This window comes from Engraulis encrasicolus, chromosome 15 (assembly GCF_034702125.1).
Source record: "Engraulis encrasicolus isolate BLACKSEA-1 chromosome 15, IST_EnEncr_1.0, whole genome shotgun sequence".
NCBI classification, from domain to species: domain Eukaryota; kingdom Metazoa; phylum Chordata; class Actinopteri; order Clupeiformes; family Engraulidae; genus Engraulis; species Engraulis encrasicolus.
The window spans coordinates 25,292,134-25,310,219 of NC_085871.1; the positions used below are offsets into that span (position 1 = coordinate 25,292,134).

At 44.1% G+C, this 18,086-nt stretch overlaps 3 protein-coding genes across 5 annotated transcripts in view; 2 read left to right on the forward strand and 1 right to left on the reverse strand.

The window, feature by feature from the left end:
- upf2 (UPF2 regulator of nonsense mediated mRNA decay) overlaps positions 1-18,086 on the forward strand; it is a 52,964-nt gene that overhangs the window by 291 nt on the left and 34,587 nt on the right. For 2 of the 3 annotated variants that reach the window (XM_063217260.1, XM_063217262.1), the window contains exons 1-5: positions 12,182-12,320; positions 12,518-12,892; positions 15,542-16,321; positions 16,784-16,944; positions 17,383-17,574. In XM_063217260.1, coding sequence (XP_063073330.1) covers positions 12,274-12,320; positions 12,518-12,892; positions 15,542-16,321; positions 16,784-16,944; positions 17,383-17,574 — 1,555 coding nt within the window. In that variant the 5' untranslated portion in view covers positions 12,182-12,273. Of the gene's footprint in view, positions 1-12,181; positions 12,321-12,517; positions 12,893-15,541; positions 16,322-16,783; positions 16,945-17,382; positions 17,575-18,086 lie in introns of those variants that run through there. The other variant, XM_063217263.1, reaches the window with a different exon arrangement.
- LOC134463918 (uncharacterized) lies at positions 145-6,009 on the reverse strand. The gene is made up of 4 exons (XM_063217258.1): positions 3,223-6,009; positions 2,936-3,115; positions 2,365-2,790; positions 145-2,256 (listed from the first exon to the last, which is right to left on the reverse strand). The coding sequence occupies exons 1-4, from the start codon at positions 3,646-3,648 to the stop codon at positions 1,711-1,713; spliced, it is 1,578 nt and encodes a 525-aa protein (XP_063073328.1). The 5' UTR covers positions 3,649-6,009; the 3' UTR covers positions 145-1,710.
- Positions 6,212-12,076, forward strand: LOC134463919 (uncharacterized). Its single transcript, XM_063217259.1, has 4 exons — positions 6,212-9,003; positions 9,111-9,290; positions 9,436-9,861; positions 9,970-12,076. The coding sequence occupies exons 1-4, from the start codon at positions 8,578-8,580 to the stop codon at positions 10,513-10,515; spliced, it is 1,578 nt and encodes a 525-aa protein (XP_063073329.1). The 5' UTR covers positions 6,212-8,577; the 3' UTR covers positions 10,516-12,076.

Here is an 18,086-nt window from a genome sequence, read left to right on the forward strand (position 1 = left end):
CATTTCTGTCTCACACGACAATTTTAATGATGCGTATACCTTGTTTAAAACCACGCATTTACAACCACACGTCCAATGAACCGAGCTTACTTACAGAGCTAACATTAGCCGCCTAGCTCGCATTCGCTAGCATGATGTTGTCAGAGATTCCCAGACTGGGGCTCCCATCTCATTACACTCCCATTTCATCTCGCTCCCACTAGCCAGACTAGCGGTACCACCGCCATATTACGGAGCCAGTTATCTTGTTGATGTTAGTTTTTTGTTACGTACAAGTGTATTTCACATATAATTAGCGCCAGATTGTTTCAAATACACCTACAATATGATCATTAGGCTATGAATTGACTTTGTCGTTACGTTTCAAATGTAAGTGGTGGATACATCCTCTTTCCGTTTCCGGTCAGTAAACGTCACACCACAGATACCAGAGATTTTGATAGGAAGGTATCTGAACTGTCTCTGCAGATACTCCAGAGTTCGCCATGCCTCTGGTTTGGTGGTACGATGTAGTAGTAGTAACTGTAGTTGTTGTATTTATGGTCATGTTAACCTTTTATTGACCACTGCACTTTATGTCTGTCCTGTGGTAGCCTATCTTTTGTTGCTGTCTATATGTGCTTATGACTTGCTGCACACCTAATCGCCCCTTCTGGGGACAATAAAGTTGAAAAGTTGAAGTTGAAGTTGTAGGCCTAGTAATCAGGGATGGGCAAAGATACATCTAAAAGTATTTCCAAATTCAATGCGAAGTAGGCCTACCCAGCATTAAAACAACCTATAAGTACACAACATTAACTGTGTAGTCATGAAACCGCTAGAAAAATTTCCAAGTAATTATGAAACGGTTAGAAATAAGATACAAGATGCACGGCAGTAACTGTATCTTGTAGATTATTTCTAACAGTTACAGTGCTGGGTATTTTGCATTAGGCCTAGTGTTTTGAAATACTTTTATCTGTATCTTTGCCCATCCCTGGTAACAATAATATCAACACATAATAGGACTAATAATGATCAAAACCCTTTCCTATAATATTTATACTATTATGTTACTGATCACCTAATCTTTCTAGCATTACATTTGTCTGCATGTTTTTTTTTTTTTTTTTTTTTACATTATATGCATTGTATTTAAGAAACGGCAGAAAAGGCAGGCCTGCAAATAGGCCGTCTATCCTATTCCTACCTAGGTCAGTCAGTATCTTGACTAAGGTAGCAATAGGCTACTGCAATATCATATCTGGACACATAGTTTTAGTGCAGAACATTGTTAAACCATATGTAGAGTACAGTGCAGTCATTGTATTGATCTCCATAGGGGAATCAAAGTTAATAATGTTTAATATTACTATATTAAAATCCACTATATTAACACACAGCAGTTAAATTAATTACAGTAGAAAAGCATCAACCTAATGAGTCTTTAGACTTGACTGCTCAGCGATTAATGTCACATCTATCTTAGACAGATTTTAGAGTGTTATAAACCAGGATGTTTGGGACACCAAATGAGGAGAGCGGGCAACACGGAGATGATTTATATGCACTTTTATTTGTAGTAGACTTATTTACAATGCTGTACATCTTACAGAAAAAAACAGACAAATAAGCAGCCCCTTCCTCTGACACAGGCAGCAGTCAGGAGGGAGAGGGGAGGATGGAGGGATGGGGAAGGAGGGAGGATGACGGTGTAGAGGAGTGGTCGCTCTACCCAGCACACTGCCTGACGGCTTCGGAGTGGTCGCTCAACCCAGCACACTGCCGTAGGTATCTTGAGGTGGTCATCTCTCCATAAGACGCCCAGAGTTTCTCCAGCTTTGCCTGTTTAGAGCTGTCCTGCTTGCTTGTTAGCCGCCCGATGGCCCGCTGGTGGAGAAGGCGGACCTGCAGAGGCAGGAGACTGCTCTCTTTGTGTAGGATTCCAACCAGAAGATAAAGGTTTGGTTTGTCTTTCACCTGGAGGTTAATGCGCTTGTGCCAACCCTCCACATCATTGTTTGTACGGACGGTCCTCTGGAAGGTTGACCAGGCCGAGGGAGGATGGGCAGCATTCTTCACCCAGGTGTCCTCCAGGTATTCCAGGAGTTCTTCTATATCCTCGGATCTGGTGTTCACTGGGCGGCGCCGCCTGAGCTCTTCAAAGGCTGTTGCTATGTGCTCGGCTGGGAGGTTGGGGAGGGCCATCAGCTCCTTCAGGTACTGCCTGACAGCTGGTTGTTTCATATAGGCGCGTCTCAGACCAAGCCGTGCGATCTAAAAAACATAAAGCAGCACATATTTAGTTAGTATGTTTAGGTAGGTGTTTGGCAGCTAACATAAACACGCAAATGTAGTAATAACAATGCTGTGACCACATCTTACCTTTCGGTACACGGTTTGCGCCCAGTGAAACCAGCAACCGAAGATCTCGATGCCTGGGAACACCTCTGGCAATGCACTCCACACTGCTTGCTCAAAGTCCAAAACTGCTTCTTCCACCCGCGGGCTTCTGGGCAGCATGTCCCGGACGGCGTTGAATACAGCCGTGTAGTCCTCGGTTTTTCTTCTTGACATCATGACGTAGCAGAGTGGCACCTGCTTCATGCTGTCCCCCGAGTGGATAAAGCTGTGTATCGTAAACAGCTGTTTGAAGGGGTCGCGAGCCGTCTTGAACGTCCCATCCATGTACCATGTGAGGGCGTCCGAGAGTACCGTCAGCTGATGGTCGGTGGCAAAGATGAGGTGTCTACGCCCCTCAAGCTGGATGTCTCGCCTGAGAAAACCATTGGGGATGTGCCCCATATCCAACTGCAAGTACAGGGAAAGAATGTTGGTGTGAATGCAGTCATTTACCTAAAGGTTAATTACATGGAAAGTATGGGAAAACATGAAGGTACAAGGCAGGACAGCATGACGACAACAGCAACAACAAAACATTGTAAAACTTTCTTACCTGAAATGCAAGATCAGCTGGATGCTTTGGCCTTAGTGTAGCTCTTGCCCGGTTCGCAGCACGAGCTAGTGAGTCACGGCAAACATCGGGCAGTGGCTCATCTTTATTAAGGAGGTCCAGGGCCTCCTCCGCCAGCTTTCCGGCACCCTTAACAAAATCAGTCATTGCAGCCTCCTTTACCTGTGAAGAAGAAATAACATTACTATGTGGACAAATACTATTTGATTCCAATTTTTGAAGTTGTACACAAGCTATCAGTAAAATTTTATGCAAACATGAAGGCTTACCAAAGCTCTGGCTTTTGCAGTGGCCACCTTTTCTGGGTTGCTGGGGTGATTGTGGTCTTGGGTCCCAGGTGTGTAGTCTTCCCCGACCTGCTTCACTGTGGCACGACACTGCAAACTCTTTTTGCTGCACACCCAGGTAATGCAAGCATTGGTTTCTCTCTTCTTGGAGTAGGTGAAGCCGTAGCTGTCTGCAAGTAGGATATCACCGCCTCCTGTGGCTCCACCTGCGATCTGTTCGAACGTGATTGGGCAGTCTGGCAAGATCATCTCCGGAAGCGGAAGCTGCTCATCCTGTGGGTGCCCTCTACGACGAGTGGGTAGCTGTTCCAGTGACCTGGGCACTGTAAAAGACATGTCGGCTTCAGGATGGTTTTCCATCTCTTCCTCAGCTATGCTCGCTGCCTCGTCTTGTTCCTGGACCACCATGGCATAGTTGTGGTCTGGGGCCTCAGGTGTAGAAGCGGATTCGTGAGCTGGCAAATTCCTTCCTCTGCACTGGACACAAAACCATGGCTTTTGGAGCAGAGCACAGGCCCCACACACCAGAGTAATAATGTTCTACGTACATCTGATACTACTGAAAAATCTGCCAGAAGTTTTGTACACACAGAGTAATAATGTTCTACGTACAGTGCCGCCAGGTACTATTGGCACCCTTGAAGTTTAAGTACATTATGGGACATATCTCCAGAAAACAAATAATATGGTCAACCATGATTTTTCTATAGATAGCTTGTGGTTGAAACTAAATATAAAAAATATCAACAGCATTAAATACTAAACTATGAGAGGGAAATAATTGAAGATGGTAAAGTTCCCAGGATCACTGGTATTGGCACCCTTTACTGGATACCATTTTGGAAACCTAATTTGACTCAATTATGGTAAATCGCAAATGGGAATCACTTTTGACTAATTGCTTTTGCCCATAGAACATGAATTAGGCAAGGAATTATGATATTTGTGTTTAAATAGCCACCTGTTACATCTTGTGTGTCTTTCACCAATCTGAAGACAGAGGAGCTGCCTGAGGACACCACAAATACTATTATTTACAAAAACAAGACCTCCAAATAATAAAAGATCATCTCAAAAGACCTTGGTAAACCATTTTCTACACTGTGTTGTGTTATTCAGAAATCTGCCAAACATGGAGCTGTAAAGAACATCCTTGGATGTGGGGGGTAGAGGAAGATATTATGATAAAAGTCTTTGGAAGTCGGTGCAAATAATGAAAAAACACAGGGACTAACATCTACAGACCTGACGGTCAACTTTGAACTGTTCTGGGTAGTTTTTTTCAATAAGCACCCCGTGTTAAACACTACACAAAGTAGTGCCTTTTGGTTGGAGAGCAAGGCAGACCACATTGCTTAATAAAAGTCATAACAGGGAACACCTGACGGCTGTATGAAAAAATACAGGCCTAGCACAGCCCTTTTAAGAATGTTTTAAGGTCAGATGAAGCAATAGCACAGTTTTTCAGTGACTCACACAAACAGCATGTTTGCATACTCTGCAAGAAAGTCTTTAAGGAAAAGGACACCCTACCAAAAAGCAAGCATGGTGTCCGATCCATAATATTATGTCACCCCATTGTTGCATCAGGTATTGGAGGATTTGACCGTATCACAGGTATCATGACAGGCATCATGACATGACAGGTATCATCATTTACAGTAAAATGTGTAACCATGGCAAGAACACTTGGTTTGAGTTGAACATCATGTGCACTCCAGAAAGACAAAAACCCAAAGAACACAACCAAATGCACAGTGGATTGGTTGTAAAAATGAAAACATTGATGAAAACCAAAACCTTCAGATGCTGCCATTGCTGTGTAATAGTGTGCAATTAACCCTTGAAGGAGGGGTGCCAATATTCCTGGACATGCCCTTTTAAATGTTTTTGATTGAAATTACAAAATTGTTTTGTGAGGGTCAAGTTTGCTAATATTGTGTGCTTTTGGCATCAACCATGACTAAGCATAAGCTTAGCCCTAAAAGGTTGCAGGGATGTTTTGATGTTAATGACAGCATGTATGGTAGTCACCCGAAGTCGAGGAATGTATTAAGTCGTAAATGCTTGCAATTACTGTCATCTTTGCATTATTTTTCAAAAGTTTTACTTAATGGTTAAAGAAATGAGTGGCCACAACGCGTGGACCCCCTATATTGACTAGACTAGTCTCCTGGCAAGGGTGGAATTGGAGGGGGTTAAATACTTTATGGTTAAATTATCATATATAGCAGTAGGCCTACTATACTTATATACCTACTATACTATTACACGTGAGGTTGGAAAATGGCATTGGCTTTTGTTTTGGTCGCTTGGTTGCTTTCCGTTTCCGATAATTGTACCCGCTTTCCGTTTCCGTTGCTAACTTTTACTTCTATAAGTCCTATAACTTTCTATAACTGCATGTAGAAGAGAGCGAACAACAAGCGTTAACAATATTGCTAACTTTTACAAGCTTCATTTATTTGACTCCGCCGTCATTTCTTTCTATAACTGCATGTAGAAAAGACTCCGTCATCCGCTTCGTCTTATCCAGTAGTGTTATTCTTACCACTGTATTCTTACCACTGGAGAAAAAAATAAGTGGTGTTAAGAAAAAATACGTGTGTCAATACATAATATGGTGAATACGTGTGATATAATCAGGTGGCAGTGTGTATATATATGATAATACGTGAGATATAATCGGGTGGGGACCGCAAGTCCGGGAGTGATAGAAACACCGGGGACCGCACGTCCGGGAGCGAACTCCGTTGGGAGTCCCAGTCTGAATGCCACTCAGCTTCCGTGCCATCAAAACATGAAGGTGAAGACATACCGTTAACAGCTTGCATTGGCCCCTGCAGAACCATGCATTTCACATTATATTCAGCTTAGCAAACCTTGCCAAATAACCCGAAACACCTTTATCAACACAAGCTACTTCTTCGTAATATCGAACAGGACATGTTGACTAGCATGTCTGACAAGGCATTCAGACTGGGACTCCCAACGGAGTTCGCTCCCGGACGTGCGGTCCCCGGTGTTTCTATCACTCCCGGACTTGCGGTCCCCACCCGATTATATCTCACGTATTATCATATATATACACACTGCCACCTGATTATATCACACGTATTCACCATATTATGTATTGACACACGTATTTTTTCTTAACACCACTTATTTTTTTCTCCAGTGGTAAGAATACAGTGGTAAGAATAACACTACTGGATAAGACGAAGCGGATGACGGAGTCTTTTCTACATGCAGTTATAGAAAGAAATGACGGCGGAGTCAAATAAATGAAGCTTGTAAAAGTTAGCAATATTGTTAACGCTTGTTGTTCGCTCTCTTCTACATGCAGTTATAGAAAGTTATAGGACTTATAGAAGTAAAAGTTAGCAACGGAAACGGAAAGCGGGTACAATTATCGGAAACGGAAAGCAACCAAGCGACCAAAACAAAAGCCAATGCCATTTTCCAACCTCACGTGTAATAGTATAGTAGGTATATAAGTATAGTAGGCCTACTGCTATATATGATAATTTAACCATAAAGTATTTAACCCCCTCCAATTCCACCCTTGCCAGGAGACTAGTCTAGTCAATATAGGGGGTCCACGCGTTGTGGCCACTCATTTCTTTAACCATTAAGTAAAACTTTTGAAAAATAATGCAAAGATGACAGTAATTGCAAGCATTTACGACTTAATACATTCCTCGACTTCGGGTGACTACCATACATGCTGTCATTAACATCAAAACATCCCTGCAACCTTTTAGGGCTAAGCTTATGCTTAGTCATGGTTGATGCCAAAAGCACACAATATTAGCAAACTTGACCCTCACAAAACAATTTTGTAATTTCAATCAAAAACATTTAAAAGGGCATGTCCAGGAATATTGGCACCCCTCCTTCAAGGGTTAATTGCACACTATTACACAGCAATGGCAGCATCTGAAGGTTTTGGTTTTCATCAATGTTTTCATTTTTACAACCAATCCACTGTGCATTTGGTTGTGTTCTTTGGGTTTTTGTCTTTCTGGAGTGCACATGATGTTCAACTCAAACCAAGTGTTCTTGCCATGGTTACACATTTTACTGTAAATGATGATACCTGTCATGTCATGATGCCTGTCATGATACCTGTGATACGGTCAAATCCTCCAATACCTGATGCAACAATGGGGTGACATAATATTATGGATCGGACACCATGCTTGCTTTTTGGTAGGGTGTCCTTTTCCTTAAAGACTTTCTTGCAGAGTATGCAAACATGCTGTTTGTGTGAGTCACTGAAAAACTGTGCTATTGCTTCATCTGACCTTAAAACATTCTTAAAAGGGCTGTGCTAGGCCTGTATTTTTTCATACAGCCGTCAGGTGTTCCCTGTTATGACTTTTATTAAGCAATGTGGTCTGCCTTGCTCTCCAACCAAAAGGCACTACTTTGTGTAGTGTTTAACACGGGGTGCTTATTGAAAAAAACTACCCAGAACAGTTCAAAGTTGACCGTCAGGTCTGTAGATGTTAGTCCCTGTGTTTTTTCATTATTTGCACCGACTTCCAAAGACTTTTATCATAATATCTTCCTCTACCCCCCACATCCAAGGATGTTCTTTACAGCTCCATGTTTGGCAGATTTCTGAATAACACAACACAGTGTAGAAAATGGTTTACCAAGGTCTTTTGAGATGATCTTTTATTATTTGGAGGTCTTGTTTTTGTAAATAATAGTATTTGTGGTGTCCTCAGGCAGCTCCTCTGTCTTCAGATTGGTGAAAGACACACAAGATGTAACAGGTGGCTATTTAAACACAAATATCATAATTCCTTGCCTAATTCATGTTCTATGGGCAAAAGCAATTAGTCAAAAGTGATTCCCATTTGCGATTTACCATAATTGAGTCAAATTAGGTTTCCAAAATGGTATCCAGTAAAGGGTGCCAATACCAGTGATCCTGGGAACTTTACCATCTTCAATTATTTCCCTCTCATAGTTTAGTATTTAATGCTGTTGATATTTTTTATATTTAGTTTCAACCACAAGCTATCTATAGAAAAATCATGGTTGACCATATTATTTGTTTTCTGGAGATATGTCCCATAATGTACTTAAACTTCAAGGGTGCCAATAGTACCTGGCGGCACTGTACGTAGAACATTATTACTCTGTGTGTACAAAACTTCTGGCAGATTTTTCAGTAGTATCAGATGTACGTAGAACATTATTACTCTGGTGTGTGGGGCCTGTGCTCTGCTCCAAAAGCCATGGTTTTGTGTCCAGTGCAGAGGAAGGAATTTGCCAGCTCACGAATCCGCTTCTACACCTGAGGCCCCAGACCACAACTATGCCATGGTGGTCCAGGAACAAGACGAGGCAGCGAGCATAGCTGAGGAAGAGATGGAAAACCATCCTGAAGCCGACATGTCTTTTACAGTGCCCAGGTCACTGGAACAGCTACCCACTCGTCGTAGAGGGCACCCACAGGATGAGCAGCTTCCGCTTCCGGAGATGATCTTGCCAGACTGCCCAATCACGTTCGAACAGATCGCAGGTGGAGCCACAGGAGGCGGTGATATCCTACTTGCAGACAGCTACGGCTTCACCTACTCCAAGAAGAGAGAAACCAATGCTTGCATTACCTGGGTGTGCAGCAAAAAGAGTTTGCAGTGTCGTGCCACAGTGAAGCAGGTCGGGGAAGACTACACACCTGGGACCCAAGACCACAATCACCCCAGCAACCCAGAAAAGGTGGCCACTGCAAAAGCCAGAGCTTTGGTAAGCCTTCATGTTTGCATAAAATTTTACTGATAGCTTGTGTACAACTTCAAAAATTGGAATCAAATAGTATTTGTCCACATAGTAATGTTATTTCTTCTTCACAGGTAAAGGAGGCTGCAATGACTGATTTTGTTAAGGGTGCCGGAAAGCTGGCGGAGGAGGCCCTGGACCTCCTTAATAAAGATGAGCCACTGCCCGATGTTTGCCGTGACTCACTAGCTCGTGCTGCGAACCGGGCAAGAGCTACACTAAGGCCAAAGCATCCAGCTGATCTTGCATTTCAGGTAAGAAAGTTTTACAATGTTTTGTTGTTGCTGTTGTCGTCATGCTGTCCTGCCTTGTACCTTCATGTTTTCCCATACTTTCCATGTAATTAACCTTTAGGTAAATGACTGCATTCACACCAACATTCTTTCCCTGTACTTGCAGTTGGATATGGGGCACATCCCCAATGGTTTTCTCAGGCGAGACATCCAGCTTGAGGGGCGTAGACACCTCATCTTTGCCACCGACCATCAGCTGACGGTACTCTCGGACGCCCTCACATGGTACATGGATGGGACGTTCAAGACGGCTCGCGACCCCTTCAAACAGCTGTTTACGATACACAGCTTTATCCACTCGGGGGACAGCATGAAGCAGGTGCCACTCTGCTACGTCATGATGTCAAGAAGAAAAACCGAGGACTACACGGCTGTATTCAACGCCGTCCGGGACATGCTGCCCAGAAGCCCGCGGGTGGAAGAAGCAGTTTTGGACTTTGAGCAAGCAGTGTGGAGTGCATTGCCAGAGGTGTTCCCAGGCATCGAGATCTTCGGTTGCTGGTTTCACTGGGCGCAAACCGTGTACCGAAAGGTAAGATGTGGTCACAGCATTGTTATTACTACATTTGCGTGTTTATGTTAGCTGCCAAACACCTACCTAAACATACTAACTAAATATGTGCTGCTTTATGTTTTTTAGATCGCACGGCTTGGTCTGAGACGCGCCTATATGAAACAACCAGCTGTCAGGCAGTACCTGAAGGAGCTGATGGCCCTCCCCAACCTCCCAGCCGAGCACATAGCAACAGCCTTTGAAGAGCTCAGGCGGCGCCGCCCAGTGAACACCAGATCCGAGGATATAGAAGAACTCCTGGAATACCTGGAGGACACCTGGGTGAAGAATGCTGCCCATCCTCCCTCGGCCTGGTCAACCTTCCAGAGGACCGTCCGTACAAACAATGATGTGGAGGGTTGGCACAAGCGCATTAACCTCCAGGTGAAAGACAAACCAAACCTTTATCTTCTGGTTGGAATCCTACACAAAGAGAGCAGTCTCCTGCCTCTGCAGGTCCGCCTTCTCCACCAGCGGGCCATCGGGCGGCTAACAAGCAAGCAGGACAGCTCTAAACAGGCAAAGCTGGAGAAACTCTGGGCGTCTTATGGAGAGATGACCACCTCAAGATACCTACGGCAGTGTGCTGGGTTGAGCGACCACTCCGAAGCCGTCAGGCAGTGTGCTGGGTAGAGCGACCACTCCTCTACACCGTCATCCTCCCTCCTTCCCCATCCCTCCATCCTCCCCTCTCCCTCCTGACTGCTGCCTGTGTCAGAGGAAGGGGCTGCTTATTTGTCTGTTTTTTTCTGTAAGATGTACAGCATTGTAAATAAGTCTACTACAAATAAAAGTGCATATAAATCATCTCCGTGTTGCCCGCTCTCCTCATTTGGTGTCCCAAACATCCTGGTTTATAACACTCTAAAATCTGTCTAAGATAGATGTGACATTAATCGCTGAGCAGTCAAGTCTAAAGACTCATTAGGTTGATGCTTTTCTACTGTAATTAATTTAACTGCTGTGTGTTAATATAGTGGATTTTAATATAGTAATATTAAACATTATTAACTTTGATTCCCCTATGGAGATCAATACAATGACTGCACTGTACTCTACATATGGTTTAACAATGTTCTGCACTAAAACTATGTGTCCAGATATGATATTGCAGTAGCCTATTGCTACCTTAGTCAAGATACTGACTGACCTAGGTAGGAATAGGATAGACGGCCTATTTGCAGGCCTGCCTTTTCTGCCGTTTCTTAAATACAATGCATATAATGTAAAAAAAAAAAAAAAAAAAAAACATGCAGACAAATGTAATGCTAGAAAGATTAGGTGATCAGTAACATAATAGTATAAATATTATAGGAAAGGGTTTTGATCATTATTAGTCCTATTATGTGTTGATATTATTGTTACCAGGGATGGGCAAAGATACAGATAAAAGTATTTCAAAACACTAGGCCTAATGCAAAATACCCAGCACTGTAACTGTTAGAAATAATCTACAAGATACAGTTACTGCCGTGCATCTTGTATCTTATTTCTAACCGTTTCATAATTACTTGGAAATTTTTCTAGCGGTTTCATGACTACACAGTTAATGTTGTGTACTTATAGGTTGTTTTAATGCTGGGTAGGCCTACTTCGCATTGAATTTGGAAATACTTTTAGATGTATCTTTGCCCATCCCTGATTACTAGGCCTACAACTTCAACTTCAACTTTTCAACTTTATTGTCCCCAGAAGGGGCGATTAGGTGTGCAGCAAGTCATAAGCACATATAGACAGCAACAAAAGATAGGCTACCACAGGACAGACATAAAGTGCAGTGGTCAATAAAAGGTTAACATGACCATAAATACAACAACTACAGTTACTACTACTACATCGTACCACCAAACCAGAGGCATGGCGAACTCTGGAGTATCTGCAGAGACAGTTCAGATACCTTCCTATCAAAATCTCTGGTATCTGTGGTGTGACGTTTACTGACCGGAAACGGAAAGAGGATGTATCCACCACTTACATTTGAAACGTAACGACAAAGTCAATTCATAGCCTAATGATCATATTGTAGGTGTATTTGAAACAATCTGGCGCTAATTATATGTGAAATACACTTGTACGTAACAAAAAACTAACATCAACAAGATAACTGGCTCCGTAATATGGCGGTGGTACCGCTAGTCTGGCTAGTGGGAGCGAGATGAAATGGGAGTGTAATGAGATGGGAGCCCCAGTCTGGGAATCAGCTGAGGTTGCTTGCCTTGCACTGGCCAAATCCATAGAACCTCTGCTAGAATGTTTGGCAACTCAAATTTCTCACGAGCTTCCTGTCATAACGGCAGATCTCTCATCCACCCATTTGACAGCTGTATGAAACAGTTGGTTTTCAACGGCCTACGTGAAGTGAAACAGTTTAGATAGATTTTCTTTTATCACATGGACATTGAGTCCAAGTTGACAGTCCGTTCATGGCTTGAACTACTGTGTGTACCACCTAAAGCGTTGGTTTGGAAATATCTGTTTACGGCTAAGATTTGAATGAGTTTTCAGTAGATGCTAAGCAACACAGATGTCTGGCTATCATTCTTATAGCATGTCAGGATCAAGGCAATGGTGAAGGGTGTTCTCAAGGGAAATGCTAGTTTATGTGTTGTAACCGTGTGACTTGTTTTTCTTCCAGAATGCCTGCTGAACGCAAGAAGCCCGTGAACATGGAAGACAAGGAGCCGGGGAACTCTAACAAGGAAAAGGAGAAAGAGAGGGAGAACGACCGGCGACCCACCTCTTCCAGGGACAAAGGAGGAAAGGATGAGCAGAAGGGTGGAAAGAAGGATGGAGGCAAAGCAGCAGCTGAGGAGAAGAAGAGAAGGTTGGAAGATGAGAAGAGGAAGAAGGAAGAGAAGGAGCGCAAGAAGAAAGAGGAGGAGAAGCTGAAAGCTGAGGAGGAACAGAAGAAGAAGGAAGAGGAGGAGAAACGGCAGCAGGAGGAAGAGGAGAAGAAGAAACAAGAGGAAGAGGCCAAGAGACAGAGAGAGGAGGAGGCAGCTTTGCTCAAGTATGTATCAAACGTCCCTTGACCTGCTCTTGTTTACTTTGTCACCAGCCTCCTATGCCATGCCTTACAAAGCTAGTAGCATAGACCTACTCAAAAACTGTAAAAAACTGTGTCTTGTTGGAACTAGTCATTGATTTCCTATAGTGCATATACATAGGGTAGGAGCATGGCGTAAGAAACAAACACTTGTTCGTTTTTTAGAGTTGAGCTATGCGAGGCACATGGCATCAAACCATGAATTGAATCGAAATATTGTAATTTCCCAAAATAACCTCTTGTTATAATAACCAGCTGGCTGAAGCAAGTAATGGTCAGATTCACAAGACAAACAGTATCATAAAGGTTGTGTGTGTGTTTGGGTACAGACAAAGCACAGCCGGAAGATTGAGAAATAACTGCTCACGATCTGAATTTGAAACATATTGCTGCCATGATTTTGGTTGGGTAGATTCAAACAGCAGTACTGGGCTGAAGGATTACAGACATGGTGCCTGAAAGCAGGTTTGTTATGTAATTTCAGGCATGGAAACGTTTTCAAGAGTTCTGCTTTGACCAGTGGTCATACAGGCAATAAGCTTTCTTTACGTTTTTTTCTCCCGTGGCCCACGGGTGGGTGGCTAAGCAGTGCCTGAGTGTAGTGTTCTGTGGGATAAAAGTTGCTGTTTAATGGGGCTGGATATGTGTATCTGGTGCTGAATATCAAGCAGTAAAGTCAACTAGACATTGATTCCCCAAGAGTCGCGATATTTACACTGTTTTGCCAGACAGTCTGTCCAATTACGCTCGACCTCCTGTAGTGAGAGTTCGGATGTCAGGCCCTCGCACAGACAGAAATCTCCTCTTTCCCTCTTCAAAATGTCCTCATGTAATTTAGATGCTTGGTCAGAGACTGTCAGAGACTGCTGGTCAGAGACCCGTGCTGTCAATCAGCCAGCAAATGATTTATTTTCACAAATCATCTGCTTTTTCCTGCCATCTGGGCTGTGCTACTTTGCTGTCAGGAAAGAATATGAATAGTTGGATGAAGGCTGAATGGCAGGTCGTAAACAGAATAACAGAATTGTGTTTGGGTGCATAATCAAGGTATTGAATTCAGTCTCATCAGTAATACTACTGTCTTGCTTTCCTGCCCTCACAACCTGAACTTGGGACTAGTGTCTTGATTGGACCGGAAAGTTGTTATTCATTTTAGGATCCGGAAGTTATTGCAGAACATTGTTGTGTTTTTGCAAGTGCAAATTGATGAGATTTAAAGTGAGAATTCATCCTCCTGCCCAATATCGCTCACTCTGCTCACTCACTACTCTGCAGTGTTTACCCTCCTCTTGTGGTTGTCACTTTTAAAGGAGAACTTTAGCCAATTTCATTATGCTATTGTATTGCTCATGCAGCTACCTTTGACTTGTCAGTACCCACCGGTGATGCTGCATTTTTCGGCTCAGCCCTTTCCGAGATCTGAGTTATTCTAATGGGGGCAGACTTTGTTTACATTAAAAAACTTTTTAAAATATGCCCTCTGCAAATATTATCCCAAAAGGTATCGCTGTCTGCTAGTTCTCTGCTGATGTTGCATAACCTTTTGGGTGTTATTGGGAATAAATCAAAATGTTTTTTTTTAATGTAAACAAACTCTGCCCCATTACAATGACCAGGATCTTGGAAAAGGGTGAAGAAGAAAACCAAATATTCTCAGGTACTGACAAGTCAAGGATAGTTTGAGCATTATAACTGCATGTTGAAATTGGCAGAAGTTATCCTTTAAGAACCCTCTCTACTGACAGGAGGTTAGGCTACATTTACTTTCCAAACTGGCATAATCTGGGTGGTTTTGGAGAGCATGTTTACAAACCGATTGCATCACATGTCGACTGAGCAAAGAAATCCTGCCAGCGTATGTAGCTGTCATGGGTGACACAATGTTGTCTACTTGAGTGATTAATTTATTAAACCCTAACATGTTGTATCTAGGGTGACTGCTATCGTGAGCTAGTTGAGCAGTAGTAGCATTTAACATAACAACTTTTAGCACTTACTTACATGTGCAATTGCCAAATATTCCTTTATTATTTTCATCCAAATACAACATTCCAAAATCATTAAGTTAACAGGAGAGTACACTGTAGATGAAAAATAGCAAAACTGATTGAAGTAATACATACAACATTTTAATACATTTCTTCATCGATGGTGCAGTGTAGCAGGTAGCTTCCTTAATGTCTTTACTAATGTTGTTCTGTTGAACCATACCAGCACAGCAACATAACATAACATGAATGAGCTAATAAAAAAAAAAAAAATCTCCATTTCGCAGGACTCTGTGATGTGAGCTATGATATTGCAAGCAATCATTCTTTGTTTGCACTATTTGCCTGTGTCCCCTTCCTTTTTGCTCACAGGAAGTTGTCCATCATGATCAATCTTGGCTTCTCCATCTACCATTTTTTTAATACAAGCCTCCCATCTTTATCGCTCCCTTGTTCTCCCCCCCCCTCTCTCTTTGTTACTGTATTTCTCTCGCCCTCTTTCTCTCTCTTGCGCTCTTTTTTGCTCTCTCTCTCTCTCTCTCTCTCTCTCTCTCTCTCTCTCTCTCTCTCTCTCTCTCTCTCTCTCTCTCTCTCTCTCTCTCTCTCTCTGCCCCGCCTCCTGCAGGGAGAAAGAGGAGGCGCAGCAGCTGCACCAGGAAGCCTGGGAGCGCCACCAGACGCGCAAGGAGTTGCGCGCGCGCAACCAGACGGCCCCCGAGCAGCGGCCCGAGGAGGCCTTCTTCGGCCGGCTGGACTCCAGCCTGAAGAAGAACACGGCCTTCGTCAAGAAGCTCCGCACGCTGACGGAGCAGCAGCGCGAGGCGCTCTCGCACGACTTCGCCTCGCTCAACCTGAGCAAGTACATCGGCGAGGCGGTCAGCTCGCTGGTGGAGGCCAAGCTCAAGCTGTCGGACGTGAGCTGCGCCGTGCGCCTCTGCTCGCTCTTCCACCAGCGCTACGCCGAGTTCGCGCCGCTCCTGCTGCAGGCCTGGCGCAAGCACCTGGACGCCCGGCGCGAGGAGAAGACGCCCAACGTCAGCAAGCTGCGCACCGACCTGCGCTTCATCGCCGAGCTCACCGCCGTGGCGCTCTTCACCGACAAAGAGGGCCTGTCGCTGATCTACGAGCAGCTGAAGGGCATCACGGGTGCCGACCGCGAAACCCACACCCACGTGTCGGTGGTGATCAGCTTCTGCAAGCACTGCGGGGACGACATCGCCGGCCTGGTGCCAAGGAGGGTGAAAGGGGCGGCGGAGAAGTTTGGCCTGGCCTTCCCGCCCAGCGAGATCATCAGCAACGAGAAGCAGCAGCCCTTCCAGAATCTGCTGCGCGAGTACTTCACCTCGCTCACCAAGCACCTGAAGAAGGACCACCGCGAACTGCAGAACATCGAGAGGCAGAACCGGTGAGTTTGAGTGGTAGGCTGCTGTCTCTGACCTTGATGCTGAGCTGATGGGAAGACATTACAACATGGATCATTTTCAGAGGTGGCAATCCCAGGTTCAGAAAGTTAAAACAAAGTTTTTATTGGCTCCACTGGTTTGTTTCTTTCAGACTTCTAATACACGTCATTCAAGTTATACTGTCTGTATTTTAAATTGATACACAGTAGTCTGAAACCATGACAACTCATTTTTTCCAATGCATCTGGTTTTGTAACATTTTTATAAGTTATTCAAAATAATTGCATTGCATGCTATGTAGGAATATATTTCTGATAATAAATCCACATGCATAATTGTCTACTGAAATCTTTTCTCATAATCATTTCATGCTCTCCTCTCCTCTCCTCTCCTCTCCTCTCCTCTCCTCTCCTCTCCTCTCCTCTCCTCTCCTCTCCTCTCCTCTCCTCTCCTCTCCCCTCCAGGAGGATCCTGCACTCCAAGGGGGAGTTGAGTGAGGACCGGCATAAGCAGTATGAGGAGTTTGCCACCTCCTATCAGAAGCTGCTGGCCAACACTCAGACTCTGGCTGACCTGCTGGACGAGAACATGCCCGAGCTGCCCCAGGACAAAACCGTGCAGGAAGGTACAAGGGCAGCTCTCATTATACCACTGAATCTCTCTCTCACACACACACACACACACACACACACACACACACACACACACACACACACACACACACACACACACACACTCTCTCTCAATTAAAAGAAACAAGAATTGGTAACATGCCTGAATACTCACGAGGTCCGAATACCTGCCTGTCAGACAGGGTCTGTAACTTCGATCTGTGATCAGAAATTATGTAGCATTTTTATATTCCATGATATTCCCTGATATCCTTCTAGAAAGTCTCTTTCCCAAAATTTTAGTGTGTGTCTTACAAGACACGAATGTTGGAATGTTTGAATATTCGCTCCCAGTGAATGGGAGATCTAGATCTCTCTACCAGCATTTGTATCAACTGCGTCAGGGTAAAGAAACCATCTCATGATGCCCACGATGTGTGTCTCACCACCAGAGCACGGCCCTGGCATTGACATCTTCACCCCGGGCAAGCCTGGCGAGTACGACCTGGAGGGGGGCATCTGGGAGGACGAGGACGCCAGGAACTTCTACGAGAACCTGGTGGACCTCAAGGCCTTCGTCCCCGCCATCCTCTTCAAGGAAAACGACAAGAGTGGCCAGGCCAAGGAGCGTGATGACGCCAAAGGTACTGTGTGTGTGTGTGTGTGTGTGTGTGTGTGTGTGTGTGTGTGTGTGTGTGTGTGTGTGTGTGTGTGTGTGCGTGCTTATAATATGCATGTGTCTGATTCAACAGTCAAGTGGGCATGTTTTTCGGGGCATATTTCAGTTTTTTCTTTGTCCAGAATCTGTTAAGACATGGCCCCTGTTATAAGTTAGTTTGCTTTTACCAAAATGTCAGCGATGACTTAGTCATAATGTATTACTAATAGCTCCCGATGTCATAGAAGTGTCGTACTATGCTAGTATAGTCTTTTCAATGACTAGTAAAGCGGTTTATCGGTGTAAAGGTGCACATTATGAAGCTGCATGGGTCCAACTGAAAACTGTGCGCAGAAGTGTGTGACTCCATGCATATTGCCTACTCGTGCAGACAATATCCCCTATTCATTCCCCTCTTCAAATCCCAGCACATTGCAGTAATTGAAAAGGCACATTGTGACACGAGCCCCCAGGTGTACAGGACTGTGAATGCACCTG

Excerpts from the sequence above, each read along its gene's own strand:
- LOC134463918 (XM_063217258.1), bottom strand. The coding sequence starts at position 3,648 with ATGGTGGTCCAGGAACAAGACGAGGCAGCGAGCATAGCTGAGGAAGAG. Across the intron at positions 3,116-3,222 it reads CTGCAAAAGCCAGAGCTTTG|GTAAAGGAGGCTGCAATGAC; the intron begins GTAAGCCTTCAT and ends TCTTCTTCACAG. Across the intron at positions 2,257-2,364 it reads CGCAAACCGTGTACCGAAAG|ATCGCACGGCTTGGTCTGAG; the intron begins GTAAGATGTGGT and ends TATGTTTTTTAG.
- LOC134463919 (XM_063217259.1), top strand. The coding sequence starts at position 8,578 with ATGGTGGTCCAGGAACAAGACGAGGCAGCGAGCATAGCTGAGGAAGAG. Across the intron at positions 9,004-9,110 it reads CTGCAAAAGCCAGAGCTTTG|GTAAAGGAGGCTGCAATGAC; the intron begins GTAAGCCTTCAT and ends TCTTCTTCACAG. Across the intron at positions 9,291-9,435 it reads CAGCTGATCTTGCATTTCAG|TTGGATATGGGGCACATCCC; the intron begins GTAAGAAAGTTT and ends CTGTACTTGCAG.